Below are 24547 nucleotides of genomic sequence, written 5' to 3'. Positions count from 1 at the left end.
TGGCTGGGAGCCGCGGCGGGCGGCCGCTCCTTGCGGGTCACTCGGTCTGCTGCAGAGGCGGCCCCCGGTCTTTGCGGAGCTCGTGGCCCGCTGGTTTGTCGGCAGAGCTGGTCGGCGGGCGATCCTCCAGGACGGCCATGGCAGAGCCACAGCCCGCGCCCAGCGGCCTCACGGATGAGGCCGCCATCAGCTGCTGCTCCGACCCGGACCCCAGCACCAAGGTGGGCGACAGGGCCTGCTTCTCTGACTGCCGGAGCGGACCTGGGACTAAGGCGGGGCAGGCCCGGGCCGAATCCCAACTCTCTCCGGCCGCAGCTGCAGGGGAGCCGGCCTAGGGCGCAGTGAAGTGAGCTGGGAAAACAGGGCCCAGCGGGGGGCGCAGTGCCGCGGGGGAGCCCCTTCTTCCGAAAGTTATTTCCAAACGTCTGACCCCATGTGCCTTGATTTGTTTATCTTTGTACTGTGTCTTGAAGCCAGCCCCAGTCTGGGGCTGACTCCATGTCTGTGGGTGTAGTTGTCCCTCGGTCAGACGCCGGGGCCCTTTTTAGAGGGGCAGTTCCAGAACTCTCATAGCTAAAGTCCCTCCCAGCTTACTCATTTTCTGTAGTCGCCTGGCCTCCAGCTTTCACTCCTCCAAACTGCGGGGGTTGCTCCAATTTAACCGCCTTTCTTGGCTGTTGCTGTTGCCCAGGACCACACTTCTGTCCACCGTGGGTCTGGTGGGGAGCTTACAGGACTTCGATCTTAAGGGGCTCCCAGACACTCTTCTGGCCCTTTAAGGGGCAAAACCTGTGACGTGGGAAAGCTTTCATGTAACATGACTGTACTTAGAGTCAGCGAAAACTCATTCAGGTGTGGTGCCTCACTGTCTCTACACCCCCAAAAGTTAGATACTGTGACTGACGGAGGACTTTAGTTCTGTGTCCGTAAACACCTTTGCTTATATGTCCATTTAGGTGTATCATTTGTAAATCCCTTGAAGATTGGATGTGAGCTTTATGCTAGGAGGGGTAGAGAGAAGGTGAAGAACTAGGCCCCTGCTTGTTCTTTGCCTTAAGGGCAGGGAGAGTCAGACATACAGTAATTGCCAATGCCTCTGACTAGCACAAGGTGTGTACTTTAGATCTTATTCATTAAAAAGTTCAGGCAGGGGCTGGAGAGATGGCTCAAAGGTAAGAGCACTGAGTGCTCTTCCAGAGGTCTTGAGTTCAATTCCCAGCAACCACATGGTGGCTCACAACCATCCGTTATGAGACCTGGTGCCCTCTTCTGATGTGCAGATATACATGGAAACAGAATGTTGTATACATAATAAATAAAATCTTTAAAAAAAAAAGTTAAGGCAGGAAAGGAAGAATGAATACACACACATCTCCCCACTCCTACTTACATACACCTTAGTATGCATTTAATTTTTTAACATTTTTTTTGTTTTTTTGTTTTGTTTTGTTTTTTGAGACAGGGTGGTTTTGGAGGCTATCCTGGAACTAGCTCTTGTAGACCAAGCTGGTATCAAACTCACAGAGATCCACCTGCCTCTGCCTCCCGAGTGCTGGGATTAAAGGCGTGCACCACCAACGCCCGGCTAATTTTTTAACATTTTTTTGTGTGTGTGCATGCAACTTTTTTCTGTCTGAGTATGTGTGGGTCCTGGGAATAAAATTTAGGTCTTCAGGCGTGGCAGCAAGTAACTTTACCAGCTGAGCCATCTCATCAATCCCCTAGTTATTTTATATACTATAAATTGGTTCATTCCATGTGAATTAGCTTCCTACTTTACTAAAAAAATTACCGACTTAGCAGTTTTCTTTTATTTGTTTAGACGGGACCAGCGATGTAGCTTTGCCTGGCCTGGAAATTGCTATGTAGGCCAGGCTGGCCTCAAACTGCCTGTTTCCCAAGTGTTGGGATTAAAGGATTGCACCATCACAACCAGCTCTTGCTGGGCTGTTCCTTACAAAGCAAAATCAGATTCCAGGTACTGTTGGGTGTCAACTAATTTCCTAAGTAACTGGGAGTTTTAGGTAGCAGGCTGTTTCAAACAATAGGATTCCCTTGGGATGTGGTATGGTAGCGAGGGTGTTTGGCTTTGAATTCAGTCCTTAACATAAAAAAAAAAAAATGAAGTGTATTTTTTATCTTGATTACATCATTCCACATTCTCTAAATTTCTCTTGATTTGCAATTATCTTTTGAGATTAGGCATTTTTGGTCATGAACCTAGCATGTGGAGATGTAAAGTGAATTACATAACATCTGGTGTATGTTGAGTGTGCTAGGTCCTGAATTGATCTTTTAAGTTAATTGATAACAACTCCATGAGGAAGGGAGGATTGTCTTCATATTACAAATAAGGAGATTTAGACATGGGTCCTGAGTGACTCGCCTAGTGAGGGGCCCCCACTACCAGCCTCCACCCTCTCTGCTTCTGAGCTATCTCCAACTGTAATCTCCAACTGTAATTGTAGAACTTGCCATGGATGGGGGGGGACAACCCTTCAATGAATGAAATTTAGCTTGATTGTATACCAACTGCAAAGAACATGAGAGGTACTTTTGGGTGGGCAGGGATGCTGGTATAAACATGATGAGGGCTTCACCCTTGGCCAAACATACACCGACTCTGATGGACTTGGGATGAGTGGGCTCTTGGTTTTACAGAGCATTCCGAGTCTACTAGTGGGTTATATTTGGATTTTTCTGTCCCACCTGCCAGCTCCCAAATAACCACACGGAGACTTCTTATTAATTACAAAAGCTCAGTTGATAGCTTAGGCTTGATTCTAACTAGTTCTTATAAGTTAAATTAATCCATGTGTTTTAATCTACGTCCTACCACATGGCTTTAACCTCTATGCAATTTTGTGTCGATGGCTGGCTGGCTACTACTCGAAACTCCACCCTTCTTCTCAGTGTTCTCTCTGCCCCCCCAAACCCTGCCTCGTTATTGGCGTTTCAGCTTTTTATTAAACAAATTTGAGTGACACATATTCACAGTATACAAAAAGATTATTCCACAGCAGTTACTTTTCTCTCTGTTGTGACAATACCTGCGGAAAAGCAAGGGAAGACTCATTGTGGCTCACAGTTCAGGATGCATTCCATGACTGTGGGAAGACATGGGGCAAGGGAGGCTCTAGCTGATGGCAGCGGGAGTGTGAGGTAGCTGGTCCCATTGTGTTTGCCGTCCAGGCATACAGTGAGATGACTCTGTGTGTGAAACTGGCTGGCTTCCACTTTTTATCCAGTCTGAAAGCCTGGTCCATGGGGCGGTGCCACCCACGCTCGGTGTGTCTTCTAATTAGTGAAGCTGCTCTCAATCTTTAGGTGATTCTAAGTCCAGTTTCAAGTTGTCCTCAGAGATGAACTATCAGAGTTTTCAAAGGTCGCACCAGTAGTGGGTGTGTTGTAGGCACGGGGCTTTTGGAATCTGGAGCCCTGCATTGGCACCCACTTGTTCTTGATTACTCCCATCTTGGCAGGGCTCCTGAGGCCCATAAAAGGAAAGTAAAATGACCCAGAGAGCTGGTGTGGGTACGATGAGGCGGCATGGATTATGCTAGTCTGTGAAGGTAGAGCTCAGGTGGTGCTTCAGGTTCGATGGTCAAGGAAATCATTAAACAGAAGGCAGTGGTAGAACCATGTTTGGATGGATGGGATTCCTACACCCAGAGAGTTACACAGGGAGATTCCCGGGGAGGGGGAAGGAAACAGCTTAGCAGTAGGGTGGCAGAAGGGTGCAGTGCAGACCGCGTGATGGAAGTCACGTGAAGCAGTGATAGAGAAGGCTAGCCTGGCAGATTGGAAACCAGTCATGAGGAGAGAAGACCTAATGTCATGTCTAAGAAGATTAGGTTATGAGTGTGTGTGTGTGTGTGTGTGTGTGTGTGTGTGTGTGTGTGTGTGTGTGTGTGTAAAACCTACATTTTATATATAGTAGGGACATTATGTGTAATGTATATACAATATGTACATATATACACACACATATATATGGGAGGGGACACAAAAACAATCATTGGGGTACTCAGATTTTGAAAACTCCTATAGTGTTTGTTTTTCTCATCCTACAAAGATTTCTACTTGGTGAGTGTGTGAGTGTGTTGAACCCAGAACTTTGGGCTTGCTAAGCATGTATGTGCTCTGACTCTGAGAGACACATCCTTAGGCTAGAGTTATATAGCATATTCTACATGTATGTAATGGAAATAAATATATATTTGTTGGGAGAATGCTTTTTCCAATGATAAGCATTTAATAACAAATGATGAGAATAACCAGTGTAAGGGAGTAGTGATAAAGATGATGTTGAACAAGTGTTTAGCAAACAAACATGTGGGGCCTTGTGGACCTTTATCCCTGAAGTGTCGAGAGTCTACTGGGAAGGATTGATTTTTTTTTTTTTTTTTTTTTTTTTTTTAAGCCCAGGATTTTGATTCTAGAACTATCATTCCACATTGTTTTGGAGTAAGCCTGCAAGAAGCAGAGAGCTGTCCAGGTGGAACTGGACAGGACTTGAGCTATGGATTGTTAGGAAGGTTAGAAGGAGGATTCCCAGGGGGTTAAGCAGGCAAGGAAGTGGTAGGCTTGGCTTAGAACCTATTCAGTTCACCTCGGGTTGTTCTGATTGAATTGGGGAGACTTGAGAAGATCCAAGGAAGACTTCATGCATGTCTCACTTGGTTTAACGAGGAGTGGCCGGAGCATTCTCTCTTGTGTTTGGGTTTCGGCGCTTTTGATATTCTGGCACAAGTGGATGTGGTGACTAGGCCAAAGGTGGGAGTCCAGAGTTGAGGTTAGAGGGTTGGGCTGGGGAATGTTTATTTGGTAACCAAAACCAACGGTGTAATGGAACCTCTGGTTTTGTCTTACAATAGCAGCAGCAAGACAAAGGGGTTTGCCCTGGGCCAGGCATTCTGCTATGTACTTTACTACATTACTGAATTTATCCTTTGGCTCAGCCATAGACTGTCTTCATCCCACAGGTATGGAAACAGAGCTTGAGGAAAGTAAGGGCTCTCTCACTGTCACAATTGTAGAGCCATGTTATTGCCAGCTCAAAACAAAGAATTCCTCTCATATTTGTGTGTTTTCTCCCTTTGCATGACAAAAGGAATGCCTTGTGATACTGAAGAAAGGACCAGTAATGTTGGAAGCAGCTTAGGAGACCTGAATTTAAGCCCTAGGACCCTTGTTTAGAAAAAAAAGGTCAGGCATGGAGGTGTGCGTTTGTAAGCTTAGCAGTATGGATTCAGGGGTAGATGAGTCCCTGGAGCTCTCTGGCCGTCCAGCTAGGCCTGCTCTGGGATCTCCAGGCCAAATGAGGGACTCTGCCGCCCAGAACAAGGTAGACAGCTTCTAACAGCACTGGCCTCCACATGCATGAACACACACGGGCATGTGCACCTGCTACCTGTATACACAGGGACAAGCCACGGGTACACGAAGTGTTTGGCCTCACAGCTGTACAGAAGTCTGACAAGAGTCCCACTTGTAACGTCAGGATATAGGCAGAGCTTCATTCCTTACTGGCATCCCCAGAGAAGCATCTGCTCCTGGCTCCAGTGTTGCCTGATCTCTTTCCTTTCAGAGGTTGGGCCGACACCCCAGTTTCCTTGCTGGTTGTCAGTGGCCATAATGGTGGGGTTATCTGTCTATCACTCAGTAAGCCCCCCCCCCCAGCTTACTTGGTCTGACGGCTTTTTTTTTTTTTTTTTTTTTTTTTTTTTTTTTTGGACAGGGTTTCTCTGTAGCTTTGGAGCCCGTCCTGGAACTAGCTCTTGTAGACCAGGCTGGCCTTGAACTCACAGAGATCCGCCTGCCTCTGCCTCCCGGGTGCTGGAATTAAGGCATTGGCCACCACCGCCTGGCTCAGGATTTATTTTTAACTATGTGTTGGTATGTCTGTGTGTGGGTATGTTCATGTGAGTGTAAGTGCCTGTGGAGTCCAGAAGGGGTATCAGATTCCTTGGAGCTGGAGTTACAGTTGTGAGCTACCCAATATGGGGCGGGGGGGGGGGGGGCAGGGGGCCGGGCTGTACCAAGCCTACTGTGGGAGGCTGGCTTTTTCTGATGAGGCCTGCCAAGGACAGCCTTTGAAATGACCTCTGTGTGGCCTGAAAGAGCACACACATCAGCATCTCGGTGGACTTGGCTTCTCCACACAAGCCCGGTAATTGATAGGGAAGCAGCAGGCGCTCACATTCACTGGGGGAAGGGAGATGCTTACTGTAGTTTTACCCTCTGCTTAAACCAGCATGTGACATGAAAGTGGTCTTGGTGCTTTGTAAAAAGTCTGTTTTGTCTCATTTCACTGTAGCCCCAGAGTGACTTTTTTTATGGCCACGTTCAGAGGACAGATCCAGGCAGTCAGTGCTTGGTCAGTGAGCTGCTCATCTCTTTCTTACCTGATTGTCAAAGGGGAGGGCAGCTCTGGATGTGAAAAGACCAAGAGGGTCCAGAAAAGTGGAGCCTGGAGCCAGCTGCCTCTTACCTGGATGCTGTGTGACATAGTGAGAGACACAGACCATGAGAGCCACACTGAGAATCCAAGTACAGGGTTTGAGCTGCCTGGCTGTCCCCAGGAGAAGGGAGTGCAGCACCTCCAAAAAGGACTTTGGGGTCTTATAGGGTGCTTTTAGTTGGGCAGGAGAAGAGCATTAAAGAAAAAGGAATTCTCATAGGCAAAAGGGATTGCAGTAAGCAAAGTTTTATTGGCCCTTAGAATAGCAGGAGGCTGTGGACAAGCTCCCAGACAAGGGGTCAGCATACTTATGAGACATGTACAACATTTAGTTTCCAACCCCCTTAAGGTGCTGGGTCCCACAGGGGTTGTCCATCTTGGTATCTTAGGTGACTCCATCTTAGGCCAAAGATCTGGACCAGCCCAGAAGTTGCTACCTATGAACAATGAATTTAAGTGCTCTTTAAGGTCATTTCTTTATGATAAACAATAGTGTATTTGTATTTTATATGACGTAAGTTAGGGGGAGGAGGCTGTTTGGCCGAAGCATGACTTGTAGGCGGGATTTTTCCTGTCTCACAGCCACTCTCAAATAATCACTCAAATATAAATTATAAATGCTCAGCCAATAGCTCAGGCTTGTCACTAACCTTGCTCTTCCATAGCTCAGGCTTGTCACTGACCTTGCTCTTGCATTTTAAATTAACCCATATTCCTTATTTACATTCTGCCACGTGTGTGGCACCTTTATTACCACGGCATTTTCATCTCCTGGTCCCTCTGTGTCTGGCTGTCGACTCCAGACCCCGCCCTTCCTCCCAGCATTCTCTTAGTCTGGCTCTCCTGCCTAACCTTATCCTGAGCTGTTATTGGCCAGTCAGCTTCTTTATTAACCAGTCACAATGACAAATCTTCACATTGCCGTGTTGACATACCCTGATGAGAGCTGCTTGGAGGGAAGGGCTTATTTTGGCTTGCAGTTCATCACATTCCATTAAGGTGGGGAGGCCATGGTGGTAGGGGCTGGAGGTGGCACCTGGTCACATCACAGCCACAGATAGGAATTAAAAAGTGAAAATTATTTGTACTTAGCTAGCTTTTCTTTTGCACTCCAGGACCCAAGGCCATGGAATGGTGTCACCTATATTTATGGTGGGTGTTCCCCACTTTGATTAATCTACTCTGTGGTAGATCACCTAAAGCCCTGGGTTCAGCCCTCAACTCTGGAAAAAGACCAAACCAAACCAAAAGTAAAATCAAAAAAGCCCCAGCAAGTGGTGGAGCACTCCTTTAATCCCAGCATTTTGGAGGCAAGAGCAGGTGGATCTCTGGGTTGGAGGCCAGCCTGGTCTACAAGTTCCAGGACAGCCAAAGAAACACTGTCTTGAAAAATTAAAACCAAAAGGAAGGAAGAAAGGAAGGAAGGAAAGAAAGGAAGGAAGGAAATCTCTAAATCCCTCATACAAGCCTGGAGGCTAACCTAATCTAAATTATCCCTTACACTGCCTCTTGTTGCTTCTAGATCCTGTCCAGTTGATAGCATTAACTATCAGAGCTGCAAAAGGGTGATCAGAGTTTTCAGGCCTGTTATGTTAAGTCCACAAGTACAATGGACTAACAGTAGATTAGGGTGAAAGGTGCATGTGGTAAAAGAAAACCTGAATTTACAAGAGTTAATGTAATTACTCAGTGTTGGCTTCTCATTTATAAAGTGAAGATAATACTTGTACATATAAATGCTTCATACTATTATTTTATCAGGCATGCACAGGCCTGGGCTTGGATTCCCAGACCTGGGCAAAGCAGTGTATGGACACCTGTAATCCCAGCATTTGGGAGGCGGAGTCAGGTGTATTAGCAGTTCAAGGTCATCCTTGGCCACCTAGTGAATTCAAGGCCAGCTTGGACTGCAGGCAAAAAATAAGATGGTTACCATGCCTAAACAAATCAACTCTTAACCACAGTTTTAGTGGCTTTTTTTTTTTTTTTTTTTTTTTTTTTTTTTTGGTTTATCGAGACAGGGTTTCTCTGTGGCTTTGGAGCCTGTCCTGGAACTAGCTCTTGTAGACCAGGCTGGTCTCCAACTCACAGAGATCCACCTGCCTCTGCCTCCCGAATGCTAGGATTAAAGGTGTGCGCCACCAACGCCCGGCTGTTAGTAGCAATTTTAACCCTGTGAATTTATGCAGTGTCTACCCTTTTTTTAGTTAAGCCTTTCGTTTTCTGTGGAAATTGAAGGGTTTCACAAAGGTGTTAAGGCACTCTTTTTCTTCTTGGTTCTCTAGGAGTCTAAGACCTTTGTAAGGTCTTGCCAGTTAACATGGTTACCAGTAAATTGATAGACACAAGACTCGCAGGGTGGCCCAAAGGATCAAGGTGAGAGTAGCTTCTCAAGGCAATTTCTTTCTGCAAAAAGAGTGAAGGGACCAGCTCCCCGTTTCGGCAGCAATAACAGGCTAACACGTGCTTGCCTGACTTTGCCTTGGTCACTAGGAGGTCAGATGCCTGCGTCATGGCAAGGAACCAATCAGAAGTTAGCTGGTGGCGCTATGCTTTACAGTTCTGGGTGTGCTTTACGACAAGTGCACAGCAATGATGCACAGAGCATAGCAACCACCCTGGGAGGGCCTATGGGCCATAACAACCAGTTGACCAATCAACACAGGGCAAGTCCTCCAAGACTGGAGGCACACCAATCCTAAGCCTCTTCGTACCCCTAGACACTCCCCTTACACTGCCCTATAAGATCTCTATGTAGTGGCTTCTCACTGTCTTTTCTAACCATCCGCCATGGTGGATGGACGAGAGGCCCGAGCTAACATGGAGTTAGCTCGTTAAACAACTACAATAAAGCCTCGTGCAGTTTGCATTAAGTTTCTGCCTCCGCCCGGTAATTGGGGTTGTCACTTTCCTGGACCAAAATCCTGGGGGCCTGAGCCTCTGGGGGTCTTTCAAGAGTGTGCCAGAGCCCAAGGACTAACAAGCAATGTAGAGCCAGGCATGGTAGCTCACACCTTTAATCCTGGCACTTGGGAAGAGGACTCAGGCTGATCTCTGTGAGGTTAGATTTGCTTTTTGAGTTCCAAGCTAGTCAGGGCTGCTTTAGAACCTGTCTCCAGAGGGCAGAAATTATATATATGCATATAAGTTGGATTCTTTGTTATGCCAAATAAAATTGTAGATTTGGTTGCACAAAATCAAGGTAGAGAAGGGATGCACTCGTTAGTAGTTTATTTTGAAGGTGTGGAATGCCAGCAAAAAAAAAAAATTGTTTTCTGCCACTGGGTGGGGAGCATGTGGGAGTCAATCATTTCATAGTCCTCTCACTAAAGCAAGCACTGGTAGCTCTTGCCCATAACCTTAGGACTTGTGTATGGAAGCTGAGAGGTCAGTTGAGGGCCAGTTGGGACACAGCATGTTTGAGGCCTGTGTGTGTGCTATATGAGCTACTGCCTCAGCAGCCCCAAACCAAACCAAAACAAGCACAAAGGGCCCACCAAGCCTCAGTGACTACGACAGCTAGCTTTTTCAAATCACTGTTAGTTGAAGGGCATTCCTGTACTGGTAACTCACTGGCTCTCAGCTGCCCCACCTAGAAGCGTGCAGCTGGACCACACTGGGCAGAGAGTTTGGGAGTGGAGCTCTTGATAGGTGTGGGAACTGCTTGAGGAAGCTACCTTTGAGGCTGAAGTTGGGGTTTCCTTTCCTGTTTTCTGTTTGCATTACAGTGCTGGGCTATTCTGTTTCAACACAGAAAGCCTAGTGAAAGCTGCTGCCTTGAAAGTTAAAGATACTTAACAGACACTGTTGTTTCCCCTTAGGACTTCCTAATGCAGCAAACGATGCTGAGAATTAAGGATCCTAAGAAGTCCCTGGATTTTTATACGAGGGTTCTTGGACTGACGTAAGTGTTCTTATTGCCTTTATGTTAAAAAGCACAGCATTAATAGTCTGGTTGAGGAGCCTGCAAGGAGGTCTGACTAGACAGTACTTTGGTTAAGTTTCATTTGTGTCAGGACTGCTCAAGGTGTGAGGGCAATAGAAAGCATGTTCATTGTCTGCAGATTCCTTCTGTCTGAGAGCTGACCAGTTAAATATTTCATCGTTCAGACCCTTTAAATACTTGGACTACTTTTAGTCCAGCTTGCTTGGGGAATCATTAATGTCAGGGCATATTATTTAGAAAATGAATGGATTTATTTAAAATCGGTCCCTGATTCCATTTGCCTAGGCTGCATTATCTCTTGCTAAAGGGGTAGTAGCAACGGGGTTTTTAACTCTGAACATTTCGGAGTGCTGAGTTCTCTTTTCAGTCGCCTTTATTGGGATATAACTGATGATTTGACTTTTCTTGGTTAATTTCCCCAAATACCATCATGAGGTTTTTGATGGCACATGTATTAAGTGAAATGATCTTTAAGTTACTGCCTTCCATTTTCTTCCACAAATTTTAAGAGAACAACTCAAGTAGTCCATCTGTATTATGTACGCTTAGAAAACATGGACAGTTCTGAAAAATATAAATTGAAGAGGAATAACTCCCTTCTCTGGGTCCTTGTCCCCAAACCGCTCTTAAATTCTTGAGACCCTTTCCAGAAAGGGTGGCTTTCCATGTGTGCACAGCATATTTAAAGGACAGAATGAAAGCAAATCTACCAGGCACGTGCTATTGGCCAGGGTGAAAGCAAACCCACCGGGCACATGCTATTGGCCAGGGTGAAAGCAAACCCACCGGGCACATGCTATTGGCCAGGGTGAAAGCAAACCCACCGGGCACATGCTATTGGCCAGAGTGAAAGCAAATCCACCGGGCATGTGCTTTTGGCCAGGCACCAGCCCTGTTATTCTCTTGTGCCTTGGCAGCAGACTGTTCGGATAGCTGATGTCCTCCTTTGACAGGTGAAGAAATGAAGGGTCTGGTCTTAGGCCCCACGGTTGGCAGAGCTAAATCCGTATGCAGCTGATGCCACTGTTGACCCTTGTTTTTAAAGAGGTTCCAGATAGACCAACCTGATTCACTCCTGCAGAAAGCAAGCGGCTTTTGTTGCTTTGGTGCCCATCTGATTGGCTGTTAAGGCTGGGACAGTCATGTTAGTAGGAATGGAGACAGTTTTTACGATGGTTTTATTTGAGGTGTTTGATTTTTTTTTCAAATTTGCATATTTATTGATGTATACAGTTTTCTGTCTGCATGTTTGCCTGTACACCAGAAGAGGACTTCAGATCTCGTTATAGATGGTTGTCAGCCACCATGTGGTTGCTGGGAATTGAACTCAGGACGTCTGGAAGAGCAGTCAATGTTCTTAACCTCTGAGCCGTCTCTCCAGCCTGAGGTGTTTGACTTTTTTGTGGGGTAAATTTATTTGTGGTTAATCAATGCCTAAGTCTAGTGGTCCAGGCATATTGATAACAGGGATAAGTAGATAAAAGATTGGAGCAGAACTCTGGAAACTTTGCTTGGGGTGCAGAGTGATGACTCAGTTGATGAAATGTTTGCCATGACAGCATGGAGATTTCAATCTCCCAAAACCCATGTAAAAGTGCTGGGTGTGCTGGCGTGCACCTGCAGTCCTGTTGCTGGTATGCTGGCGTGCACCTGCAGTCCTGTTGCTGGTGTGGTGATGTTCACCTGCAGTCCTGTTGCTGGTGTGGTGGTGTGCACCTGCAGTCATGCTGCTAGAGACAAAGAGTCTAAGACTCTGTCCTTGCACTCAGGAGGCAGAGGCAGGTGGAGCTCTGAGTTGAGGCCAGCTTAGTCTACTTAGCAATTCCAGTCCAGCTAGGGTCACTTACTGACACTGTCTCTGAGGTCAAGGGTGAGTAAAAGACAGTGAAGAGCAATTGAGGACACCCGTGTCAACCTCTTACCGCTGTCTTCATGCACGCTCCCTATACAAGTACCCTTGTACACACACACACACACACACCACGTGTGCTCGCTTGCGACACACACACACATGCATGCTCGCATACAGACATTTTGCTAGGCATCAAGCACTTGCTCTTGATTATGAACAGTGTCATCTTTGAGCATAATCCTCAATAGTCTAAAAAAGATGGTATTATATGAATTGCTCTGCTTGCCTGTGATCTTCTGTTCTTTAAACTGACTTGATAAACTGTAACTTACCCCTTTTTGAACCTTGGGGCTCCTTCACCCTTTCTACCAAGTCTCTCCTTGTCTCCCTTTTCTACCTGCAAACACATGTTTTTGGAGACTTTCTTGCCCTCTGCTCTGTTTTTCCGTTGTCACTCTGTCTGTATCAGGTCTGCAGAGGCTCTGCTGGCTGCCCTCTTGCTTGACTTCCCTCCTTCCTCCTGGCCCCTGCTTAGCTGCCTAGCCATGCTGAAGCTGTTCTCACAAGGCCTTTCCATGTCCTGTGACCTTTTCGAAGTCTTAATCCTGTTTCACCTTTCTGCAGTATTTGACACTTTAACCCTCCTATTGACATTCACATTTTCTGTGATATTAGTCTGCCCTTCTCTCCTGCAGCCTACCTTCATCTCCTTTCCTGATGCTTTCTGAAGAACTCAGTAGATGTGTTTAACTGAAAGAATGATAGGGGATGTCTTTGTTCACTGAAGCAAAAATCTAAATTTCACTGAATTTGAATAATTGAGAGATTATTCACTCTTGGAAGCTGAAGTAGGGATGAACAAATTGACACTATCTAGTGAGTTCGGGCTATCCTTGGCTACACAGTAAGAGCATGTTTCACAAAACAATAAAATGGAGAGAAAGAATTGATGAATTAGAGAACCTTGCCCCACACAGCTTGGTACTGGAACCCTGACTAGGGGCTTCGAAGGAGTAAAGAAAGAACAGGCACTAAAGAAACAGCTGTGTGGGCACAGAAAAACTGGGCTCCGGAGGTCTGTGGGTACTCTGATGGAGTGGTACCAGCCACTGCGGGAGCCTGGAACCACACAGTGTTTTCTATGTCAGTACAAGGATTAGTCTCAGTAGGAGGTGTCTGGAGGCAGCAGTCTCATGCAGTAAGCACCCTGGAGGAGAAGCTGCAGCTGCTGGCTTTTGCCCACACTGTGGGCTTTGCCATCCCTCTGAGCCTAGGGGCATGGGGGGTGGGGCTCTTCTCTTCCCATGGGTCTAAGCATTGGTCCTTGACATGGCCATGCTCATGCCAACAATACACAGTTACCCAAGACTTCATCCACTCGATATTAATTCAATGCTTCTTTGGCTCTCAGAACGTGTGTGTGTGTGTGTGTGTGTGTGTGTGTGTGTGTGTGTGTGTGTGTGCGCGCGCGAGTACAAGGGAATATACCATGTACAAAGGTCAGAGATCAACTTTGGGTGTGGTTTCTCTTTTGGTACTTGCTATGCTTGCTTGTCAGCAAGCCCCACAGGTGTGCCTGTCTCTGCCTTCCCAGTGCGGAGGTTGCAAGCACATACCATCACTCCTGGCTTTTTACGTGGGTGCTGGGGATCACAGGTCTTTATGCTTATTCCGAAAGCACGTTATAGATGGAGCTACAAAAGACATCTTTTTCCACACTAATTTTTGCACATGGTTTTCTCACTAAAGTAACCACATTATAGACCTCATTCCTAGTAGAACAGAAATATTATGTTGAATTTGTTATCAACCTTTGCTATTATAAATGGCTGTGGCTTTCAATTTCAGGCTACTTCAAAAGTTTGATTTTCCTTCGATGAAATTTTCCCTCTATTTCTTGGCTTACGAGGATAAGAATGACATCCCTAAAGACAAGAGTGAAAGAACAGCATGGACGTTCTCCAGGAAAGCCACCCTTGAGTTGACACAGTGCGTACCAGCTTTGGTCTCTATATCCTCAGTTCCCATCGATATTTTTAAAAAACCTTTTTTGTGCTTACCACTCTAAATCAATTTTTGATATTTTTTAAAGAGTGAATATTTGGGCCTTTGTGTTATTCTTATGGTTTCAATAGGACAGAGAGAATATTTTTCTTTTAGAGACTATAAGACCCTGAAGTGGCAAGATATTTGTCAGACTATAGATTATAAATCTTATATCTTACAGATTCAGATTTTGTTTGTTTTTGTTTTTTTGTTTTTCAACATAGGGTTTCTCTATGAAGCAGTTCTGGCTGTCCTGGAACTTACTCTGTAGACCACTCTGTAGCCGGCCTCAGACTCACAGACTCACCTGTCTCTGCCTCCCAAGTGCTGGAATTAAAGGCGTTCACCACCACTGCCTGGCACAGATTCTTCTAAAATCTTCTGATATTTATATTTTTGCCCTTTTATTATTTTGCTATGTTTTTGATCCAGAAACGTTATAGAATATGTTCCTTTTAAAGAGTCAGCACATCATTTTGTAATAACTAACATTCAAATTTTATGGCATTTATAACCTCAACATTTAAAAGTACAGAATTAAATGATTCCCTATTTCTTTTTCTTTCTTTTTCTTTTTCTTTTCTTTTCTTTGTTTTTTTGTTTGTTTGTTTTTGTTTTGTTTTGTTTTTTTGTTTTTCGAGACAGGGTTTCCCTGTTGCTTTGGAGGTTATCCTAGGACTCTCTCTGTGGACCAGGCTGGCCTTGAACTCACAGAGATCCACCTGCCTCTGCCTCCAAAGTACTGGGACTAAAGGTGTGAGCCACCAATGCCCAGCCTTTTTTTCATTTCTTTACACTGTTTCTTTTTATTTTTTTAGCAACTAAGAAAAGAGCCTTTGTTGTGATGTGCCTCTGTTAGTATGTATCCCTTGATTTAGACAGACTTGCAAAAGTGGTGGTCTCATCTATCTCTAGGATGGAAATGCTCAAATCTTGTCCGGGCGTGGAGCTGTTTTGCTGCTTAATGACACATGTAGAACTCAGTGCAGACAATGATAGTTGCTGCAGTTTTATTCTTGCTTTTATCTGGCTGCCTAGCTTTGATCATCTTCTTAACCTAGTTAGAATATTCTCTGCCAGCTTGCTCTTTCTTCAATATTTGTAGTAAAGTAGCATGCATACAGAGTAAGTCTTCAGAGAGATTCCCTTTTGTGGGCTATTCTAAGGGCAGAACTGTAAGTTACTATCTTAGGCAAAACTCCAACAGAACCAATAGTATGTAGACATATCCCAGAGGTGGTGGTGGTGGTGCACTTGTTTAATCCCAGCACTTAGGAGGCAGAGGCAGAGGCAGGCGGATCTCTATGAGTTCAAGGCCAGCCTGGTCTCCAGAGTAAGTTCCGGGACAGGCTCCAAAGCTACACAGAGAAACCCTGTCTTGAAACAAAACAAAACAAAACATAGATATAAAAGGAGATTTATTAGATTGACTTACACAGTAGGGGTTGGGCAGTCACAACAATGGCTCTCTGAACACTGGAGAAGCAGAGAACCCAGTAGCTGCTCTGTCCACAAATCTGGATGGCTCAGTAGTCCTAAACTGGTATAGGAGGACTTGGAGCTCCCTAGAAGGCCGACAAGCTGGAGCCTATTTGTCAGCTGAGAGTAGCAGCAACAGATGCAGGACCACTGGAAGATGGGTCTTCTCTCTGGGAATTCACGAGAAGACACACCCTGAAGTGCGTCTGCTGGGTTGGTTCTAAGTCCCTCAAGTTGACAGTTAAGGCCTGGGATCACAGTTGTTTTCTTTTCCTCTGTAGCAACTGGGGCACTGAAGATGATGAGACCCAAAGTTACCACAACAGCAACTCAGACCCTAGGGGATTTGGTATGTTTGCAGCATTATATGTTTGTGATATGTGTGATTCTACATGATGTACATAGTTACAGTAAACCTAAGACATGAATGACCTAGTTTCCCAGGATAATTAACTTATTAGGGATATGGTTGTTTTTATTTCCTGCAAATCTTATTTAACAGCTGTCTAATTTCAGTATTAGGCCAAACACTGTGTTTGATGTCTCATAATATTATACTGTAAAGTCACAGTATTATGTTTCCAGTAAGCTTTGTTGTAGGGCTAGGGACCGAGTCCACAGCCTTATACATGCCTGGCAAGCATTCTACCACTAAGCTGTCCCTCCATCTCCTTCTAGGAGAGTGGTCCATTAAAAACAATGATAGCTATGGTTAATAGTAATCCCATTTCCTGGTGGTGTCTTGTCAAGGGGCTGAAGAGATAGATGGTTCAGTGGTTAAGAATGCTTGCTGTTCTTGTAGAGGACTGGGGCTTGGTTCCCAGCATCCACATTGTGGCTCACAACCATCCATAATTCCAGTCCCAGGGAATCTGATGCCCTCTTCTGACCTCATCGGATAAACTTTTGGGTATAGATTATTGTAACCAGATTGAACTATGCATTAGTATTGGTTTATTTAAAATAACAGCTCAGAACAACTATTTGATTGTAACTGGCTGGTCAGACAGGTGCTAGTCTTTTAATACATAGATTTTAGACCTATTTAACTGTTTCCAAAGGTCTTGTGTTTTGAAGTAAGTTTTGGAAGCCATTTGTGGCACTTGAGTGTACTCTTGTAATAACTTCTTCCTGTGCTTTGTTGTTTTGGGGGGATGGTTTCACCAAAGGTCACATTGGGATTGCTGTCCCTGATGTCTACAGTGCCTGTAAACGATTTGAAGAGCTGGGAGTCAAGTTTGTGAAGAAACCTGATGATGGTGAGTCAGCCCATGCTCCGAGTGTTGTTAGAATCATGCTGATTGGATACACATATTGGTTAATATGTCTAAGTGGCTGTTGGGCTCTTGCCGATTGGATGCATGAAACAGGAAGCTCTTTCCAGCAGTCTTAGGAGCAAAGGAACATGAAGAGAATACCTGGCTCTCGTAAGAGACCATGTAGTGTGGCCTCACCAGGGACTGGACACAGGCTCTGGAGAGCCGTGAAAACCTCGCCTCCCCTTCCCCAGCCCTGCCACTTTCTCTTGTTGGCTTTCAGCTTTCAGGACTTCAGGGAGTAGGTAGTTGTCCTAAATGAATTCTCGGGAGTGTATTTTGTTGTTAATATAACTTTTCCAGCTTGCGTTAGTGAATAACTGATGTTTTCCAGTCTTTTATACAATATTGTATATGCTTATGCTTTGGGTAAGTGTCTTGAGATGACATATACCTGAATTCTGTTGGATTTATGTGTATCATTATTATTGTACTTAGAGCTATTCTTACCTCCCTAATTTTTTAAAATTTATTTTTAACTTTGGAAATAGGTTTTTGCCATGTAGCCTGGGCTGCCCATGAACTTGTGATTCACTTGTTTTGGCCTCCTAAGTAATACATTATAGCACCACAGTTTGAGACATTTTGTGAGCTTAAGCAGTAAGTAGTTCATGGGTAGAGCCCTTGACTAGCATGTACTGGGTCACAGGTTCAATTCCCAGCACCCAAAACCAAACAACAACAATAACAACAAAACCAAAACGAACCAATCAACCACATAACAAAAACTCAGAGAAAAATAAATGAGACATTTTAATCAAATTGTTACTATGGGATCTCCTCAATAAGTGACCAGCTTTTCCCTCTGCTCATGTCAGCTGCTGTCACCTGACTGGGTGACTGACTTATCCTCTTTTTCTTTGGCCATCACATCTTTTGGAAGATAAATAGTACAGTATTTTGAACATCTTCACTCCGTTTTTTTCTTGAAGCATCTTTCAGATTTTCCTGTCCTGGCACCTCTGCCAGGACTATGTCCTGAAGTTTTGGGAGGTTAGACCCCTGAGACAGATGCACGAGAACCAGGCACAGCCGATGAGTTCTGTTGGGAATCCTAGGTTCATTTTCCTTCATTCCTGAAAACACTGCTTAACTGCCATTCTGTATACATGTGCCCTGAACACTCTGCTGCCATCAGAGTCTTTGACCTTGTATTGTTTTCTTTTCTGGGAGCTTTTTGGTTTACCAGGTACTTTTTCCCTCACATCTGTCTATTCTGATTTTTCCATCTTTTTTTTTCTTTCTTGTCTCTGTGTGGTGTGTGTGTCATGTGTGTTGGTGTGTGGTGTGTATGCATATGTGTGGTGTGTGAGTGTGGTGTGTGAGTGTCTGTGTCTGTGTGTCTGTGTGGTGTGTATGTGTGGTGTGTATGTAAGTAGGTGTATATGCATGTGTGTGTCTGAGTGTGGTGTGTGTCTGAGTGTGGTGTGTATGCATGTGTGTGTGTCTGGGTGTGGTGTGTGTGTGAGTGGTGTATATGCATGTGTGTGTGAGTGTGGTGTGTATGCATGTGTGTGTGTGTGAGTGGTGTGTATGTGAGTGTGGTGTGTATGCGTGTGTGTGTGTGTGTGTGTGTGTGTGTGTGTGTGTGTGTGTGTGTGTGTGGTGAGAGTGGTGAGAGTGGTGTATATGCATGTGTGTGTGTCTGTGTGGTGGTGTGTGTGCGTCTGTGTGTGGTGTGTATACCTGTGTGTAGTACGCCTCTGCTGACAGTAGGCATCTTCCTCAAGTACTCTTCCACTTTATTTCATAAGGCAGGGTATCTCACCGAAGCCTGAGCTCCCTGGAGATCACAGCTCCACCCTCATCACCAGGCTTGCCCACCTGCTGCCTTCTTAGGAAGGTTCTTGAAATCCAGACTCCAGTCCTCACGCTTGCACAGCAAATGCTTTAGCCACTTCCTGTCAGCCTTGTCCTCTGGAGAGTCTTTGTTTCTGTTTTCATCCCTTGCTCCCTGATGTTTTCTTTGTCTTCCTTCATTCACATGAGCAGAGCTTCACTCTTCACTTTTACACGTTTTAATAGTCCTTTGTCCATTGTTGTAATATTGCATGGTGAAGTCAAATTTATAGTCCATATAATTATGTTCCTAGGTTATGTTAGTTCAGCCTCTGAGCTATTTTTTCCAACAACTGTAAGCTGTTGTAATCCACCAGGCCACATGACTGGCAGAAGAGGACTGTCCCTAAGGATCTGTGTGATCTCAGGAAGACAGGTTGGATAAGCCATGGGCTGAGTTTCCTGCCTCCTGGAAATGACAGCTCTTCTGTCAGAGGCTTTTCCCCATCTGTGCAAAGCAGTGTTAGTAGGAGACATACCTGAGGGTTGCCATACTTGGCCCTGTGTGCATGTGGGGGGGGGCACAGTAAGGAAGGCTAGCTGGCTTATTCTTCCTAGCTTCCTCACTAGACAAGCTCTCTGTGTCCCCCTTCACTCTTGAGGACATCTGAAAATCAGTAGGTAAGCCCCTCCCAAGTACAAGGGCGGGTGTTGCTTGCCTTAGGGAGGCAGAAGCAAACACCCTATTTATTCTCCCACAGCCACACATTCAGAACTTGTGTTCTGACTCCAAACTACCTTCTGTAGGTTAAAACAGTCACCTCCATCCTCATACATTCCTCCTCAGCCACCACCCTGGAGATTTAGTTGTATTTTCCCTCTATTTTTCATCCTTACTTGTATTCCCTGACCTTGGGGTCAGGAGCCAGACACAATAGTCATATGAGTTCGGCATCTTAGTCCCCAAATAAATCAATCTCTCAGGCCACATTTAACATTTAAGTAAACAACACCATCGTGGTTATAATCCCCAGGAGCCATAGTCTGATTTGATAAGGCTTGGGTTACCTACTGTATTGTTTAATAGAGTTTACATGACCCAAGCCTCTGGTGTTTTGGTTGTTCAAAGAGGCCACATTACCTGTTCCCTTGAGCATACCTCTATCTTCTTTCCCTTCTTAAATAATTTCAGTGATGGGTGAGGCAAGCACCTGATACTTAACAGGGCTGTTTTCAGCTCCTTCTGGAAGGTCACATTCTAGGCATTAGGATAACAATTATAAACAAACTTTTTAGAATGAAAGCTATCAACAGTGTATCTCATTCAAATGCAAATTAAAATTGTAATGAAAATGTGTTTGATTTTTAATGTTCCTTTCCAGTAATGAAAGTTTTCATTACACAGGTAAAATGAAAGGTCTGGCATTCATTCAAGACCCTGACGGCTACTGGATTGAAATTCTGAATCCTAACAAAATAGCAGAGATTATTTAGCTCTGTGAGAATGCTCTTTGGGGTGTCGGTGATGGTGGGGACAAGAAACGTCGTGCTACAAGCTGCACAGGCACCAGAGGCATCCAGACCTGAGGGATCTCGGCTGCAGTTCTAGGCGTTCTGAAACCCTTTTCATTATCCTGTTCCTGGGCTTTTCTTTTTTCTTTTTTAACTCTCCCCTCCTGTTTAGTCAACCTCATTTTCAAGTACCAGTTTATCTTATGACCTTGACAAAGCTGTGTGACTTGACTTTCTAGATAATAATTAGGACGATTCCCTCCAGAGACCATCTGCTACCGCCTGTCTTAAATACTTCTCGAGTGTGGTTGTGATTCATCATTTAAAATTTTGTTTTAAATATTTTTTTTTCTTTTTGGGGGCTGTTACCTTCTGGGGTTTCAATTCCTCAGAAATAACTTTTCATAATGGAAAATAAAGAAGACTGAACAGAAATGAAACTTCATATGTACTTCAAACAGCATAATGTTTATTTTACAAAAGAGAAGACACTCTTGAGAGCAGTTCTGAATCATGCTGACAAGGACATGGATAGAAATACTAATTTTTTTTGTATATATAAAGTACCTTCAAATTCAAGGACTAACTTTACTTTTCTGGGAATGTGGAGGAGGAGGGGATTAGTCTTACTGGGTACTTAGACAATGGGCTAGGCTGCAGCATACTGCGTGTGAATGAATACTGCAGCTACCGTGTCAGAAAGCAAGGGGCTAGACATATTGACTGACCGGGTTGTATCATCATTTTTAGTATCTGGATCATGCCTCATTGTATCTCCTGTGTTAGTCTTCTACTGTGAAACCTGCAGTGAGTGAGTGGCCTTGTGCCCTTTGCTCTCAGGAGTCACCACCACAATGAAAGTATGGAATTCTATGGCACAGGCTGTTCTAGGTGACACTGTGTGTGAGCTAGGCGCACATGAGTCTTCCTCATGTTGGGGTCTTCATGTGTTCACTTAGGATAAATTATTTCCAGTGATAACTCAACAATCGGGAGTTAGCTCAGTGGTCTACCCTGCCAGCTGACTGATGATGGATATCTAAGAGGCAATTTGAAAACGGTCGGGAAGATAAAACACCCAATTTGAGGTCAAGCTACATTGACGTTTTTTGCAGGCTGTAGTGGAAGATGTCTGGATGGGTGATGTCAAGTGCTCCACCGTTGGAAGCACTTGGCTTCTTTGGGGGATGAAATGGATTTATGTGAGCAGTTGAAACAAATCATAGACTGAAATAAAACTTTAACGCTGTTTAATATGTAAAATTCTGTGTAGCAAGTTCTTTCCTGTAAAAAGCTGGCCTTGAAGAGAAGGTCTTGTAAATGCATGCTGAGCCAAGGGTACACATGGTTCTGGACAGACTGTAAGTCAGGTAGTTTCTATGGTTGATGAAGTGTGGTGGGTCACACCTTTAATCCCAGCACTCAAGAGGCAGAGGCAGATAGATCTCTGTGAGTTCGAGGACAGCCTGGTCTACAGAGCGAGTTCTAGGACAGCCACGGCTACACAAAGAAACCCTGTCTCAACAAACAAACAACACCCACCCCACCCCACCCCCAAAAAAAACAGAACTAAAGGATTCTGGGGAATTGTAAGTACATTCAGGAGAAAGACCAGATATCACAATGTGGGTAAATTTCGGAGGACTGGTTTCAAATGTCCAGTACTACAGTCACCAAATGGGAGGCCTACCCAATTCATCTAACAACCAGAACCTTATTTCTAGGGGAAAAAAAGACTCCTGTACTTGATAAGAGAATCCATCCAAAAGATTACCCTTATTCCTTAAGTTCATTGCTACAAGCACTGGAAAATGTAAGTGGCCAGGCCTAGGCAGGAATTTGAACAGTGCACTGTCAGATATGCCTTTCTGGGAAGTGGTGACGGGAAGAGCGGGCTGCGCTTGGGAAGCTTGCTGCTGCTCCATGATGGGACAGCATTACTTTAGCAAAGTCATGGAGAGCGCTGGTCTTCTGCAGACCTGCACACCGGGACTGGTACTGCAACTGACTTAAGTAGCCAGTGGCCAAAGACTCACTTGAGGCTTTCCAGTGCGGCATTTTGAGCAAACTGTATAAACGGTAGTTCATAGTATGCGACTGTAACAAAAATACCATAGACTAGGTAGTGTAGCCATTTTCACACTCCCAGAGGCTGGAACATCCAACCTGGAGGCAGCAGCAGGTGCAGTATCTGACAAGGGTCCTCTTCCTGACTTGGAGACAGACATGGTCTGTGTCCTCACATGGTAGAAGTTATCTCATGCCTGTCTTTACCAGACACTCGGCACATTCTGGAGAGGTCCGCCATAACTGCATGTGAAGAGCTCATCTGTGTTGTTTTGGATAGGTATGGTCCCCACTGACTTACGTGTTTGAATGCCTAGTTAGGAAGTAGCACTATCAGGAGGTGTGGCCTTGTTGGAGGAAGTGTGTCACTGTGGGGGTGGGCTTTGAGGTCTTGTGTGTTCAAGCTCCGCCCATTGTCACAGTTCACTTCCTGCTGCCTGCAGATCAAGATAGAGAACTCTCAGCTCCTCCAGCACCACGTCTGCGTGCATGCCGCCATGTCTTGCCATGACGATAATGGACTAAACCCCCGAACTATAAGCCAGCCCCAATTAAATGTTTCCCTTTACAAGAGTTGCCAGTGGTCATGATGTCTCTTCGAAGCAATAGAAACCCTAATTAGGACATCTCTGAATGCAGATTTGGGGAGTAGGCTTAAACATAGTTTGGAAGGGCTCCAGAGTTGTCCAAAGCATAGTACATAGAAATTGCTGTTGACAACATGTCTGTGGAGAGGGTTATGTTCCTATGATGCTGTTGGTAACATGGAAAGGCCCAAGTGGCAAGCACTGTAGCGGGTTGATAGAGGGTTTGTATAGCAAGACTCCAAATGTCTCCGGCTTTCTCATTCTGCCACTTAACATTTTTCTCTTTGGGTCAATACTATTTATGATCAAGGATGCCTAACACCATTCTGAGTGCTGGGTGTAGATCAACGTCTAGCGGAAGAAAGTAGCCTGGATCCCTCACTTGTCTGGGTAAGGACTGAAAACGATTCCCAAGGCTCAGCCAAACTCTCATTGCCTTATGTTCTGCAAGACCCAACAATTTTATGGAGTATTAGCTATTTTACGGACTGTTTCACAGTTGGGGTTTTCTGGTTTTGTGTGATGACGATGATGAAGTGCAGTTATATATCTTTAAGTGGAAGACTGCAGGTAACACGCCCACTCGTACTGAGGGCATATGCATTCAGCATGTATCACTAACTTAACCTGGTGGCCGGCTGAGGTTATGTTTATCAAATTTCCCTGAAACTTTTCCTCTGCCCACCTCCTTTTATACACTGTACTCGCCCCATCCCAAGACAGGGTTTCTCTGTGGCTTTGGAGGCTGTCCTGGCACTCTCTCAGACCAGGCTGGTCTCGAACTCACAGAGATCCGCCTGCCTCTGCCTCCTGAGTGCTGGGATTAAAGGCGTGTGCCACCAACGCCCGGCTCTACACTGTACTCTTTAGAAGAAAGTGAACTATATGAAGTCCAAAACTGGGGAGTTGCACTTCACTTCTCTGAGAGGGAAAAAAGCAAAACAAAAACCAGGCTTTTACCTATATGAATGCTCTGGGGTTAAATATTGTGCAGACCATTTTGCACTAAGTGCCACTAGTGAAACCAACTGAAAATGGCCCCCACGTGTCTCCAGAATAACCCCTAGGGGTCAGTACTGCCCTGCTGAAATCACTGGCCTCAAGATTTGTGATTCTAGTTTCTTCAAAGTGAGTGTGACCTGGTAGCATTTACAAAGGGACGAATACAGTCTACACTTCATTGCGTTCCTGCTTCTAAACAGGAGGTACTTTTTTAAACCTCTGATCAGCAGCTACTTGTCTGACCTGTTTGCCTTTGGAAGTCCTTCTGAACAGTGCTTTACATAGTATTTTGTTAAATTGCATACTTAAAATTACAGGGCAAACTAATGGAATGTGTTAGTAACAGGCACAATGGTGCAGTAACACCAAGGAAGCGATAACACCCAGAGGACCCAAAAAATGGCCAACTAGTGAAAGTTAACTGAGCCTAACCAGACAGCACTCTTTGATGGAGGAAATGATGACCCAGCTCAATCTAATCACTAGGGAAGAGAAACT

At 45.0% G+C, this 24547-nt stretch overlaps 1 protein-coding gene across 2 annotated transcripts; it reads left to right on the top strand.

Moving 5' to 3' along the window:
- The first annotated feature begins 28 nt into the window (after positions 1-28).
- Positions 29-21656, top strand: Glo1 (glyoxalase I). Of its 2 annotated transcripts, none has more exons than XM_027394406.2 (6): positions 29-221; positions 10285-10367; positions 14110-14250; positions 16068-16135; positions 16956-17045; positions 20287-21656. In XM_027394406.2, exons 1-6 carry the CDS (start codon positions 138-140, stop codon positions 20373-20375), a joined length of 555 nt encoding a protein of 184 aa, XP_027250207.1. In that variant the 5' UTR covers positions 29-137; the 3' UTR covers positions 20376-21656. The 2 variants fall into 2 exon arrangements, with proteins under 2 accessions (XP_027250207.1, XP_027250208.1); XM_027394407.1 differs by lacking the exon at positions 29-221 and adding an exon at positions 8749-8839.
- Positions 21657-24547: the final 2891 nt, after the last annotated feature.

Source organism: Cricetulus griseus, assembly GCF_003668045.3.
Source record: "Cricetulus griseus strain 17A/GY chromosome 1 unlocalized genomic scaffold, alternate assembly CriGri-PICRH-1.0 chr1_0, whole genome shotgun sequence".
NCBI lineage: Eukaryota > Metazoa > Chordata > Mammalia > Rodentia > Cricetidae > Cricetulus > Cricetulus griseus.
Note: the sequence above shows the minus strand (reverse complement) of the source record. Positions and strands in the feature narration are given on the sequence as shown.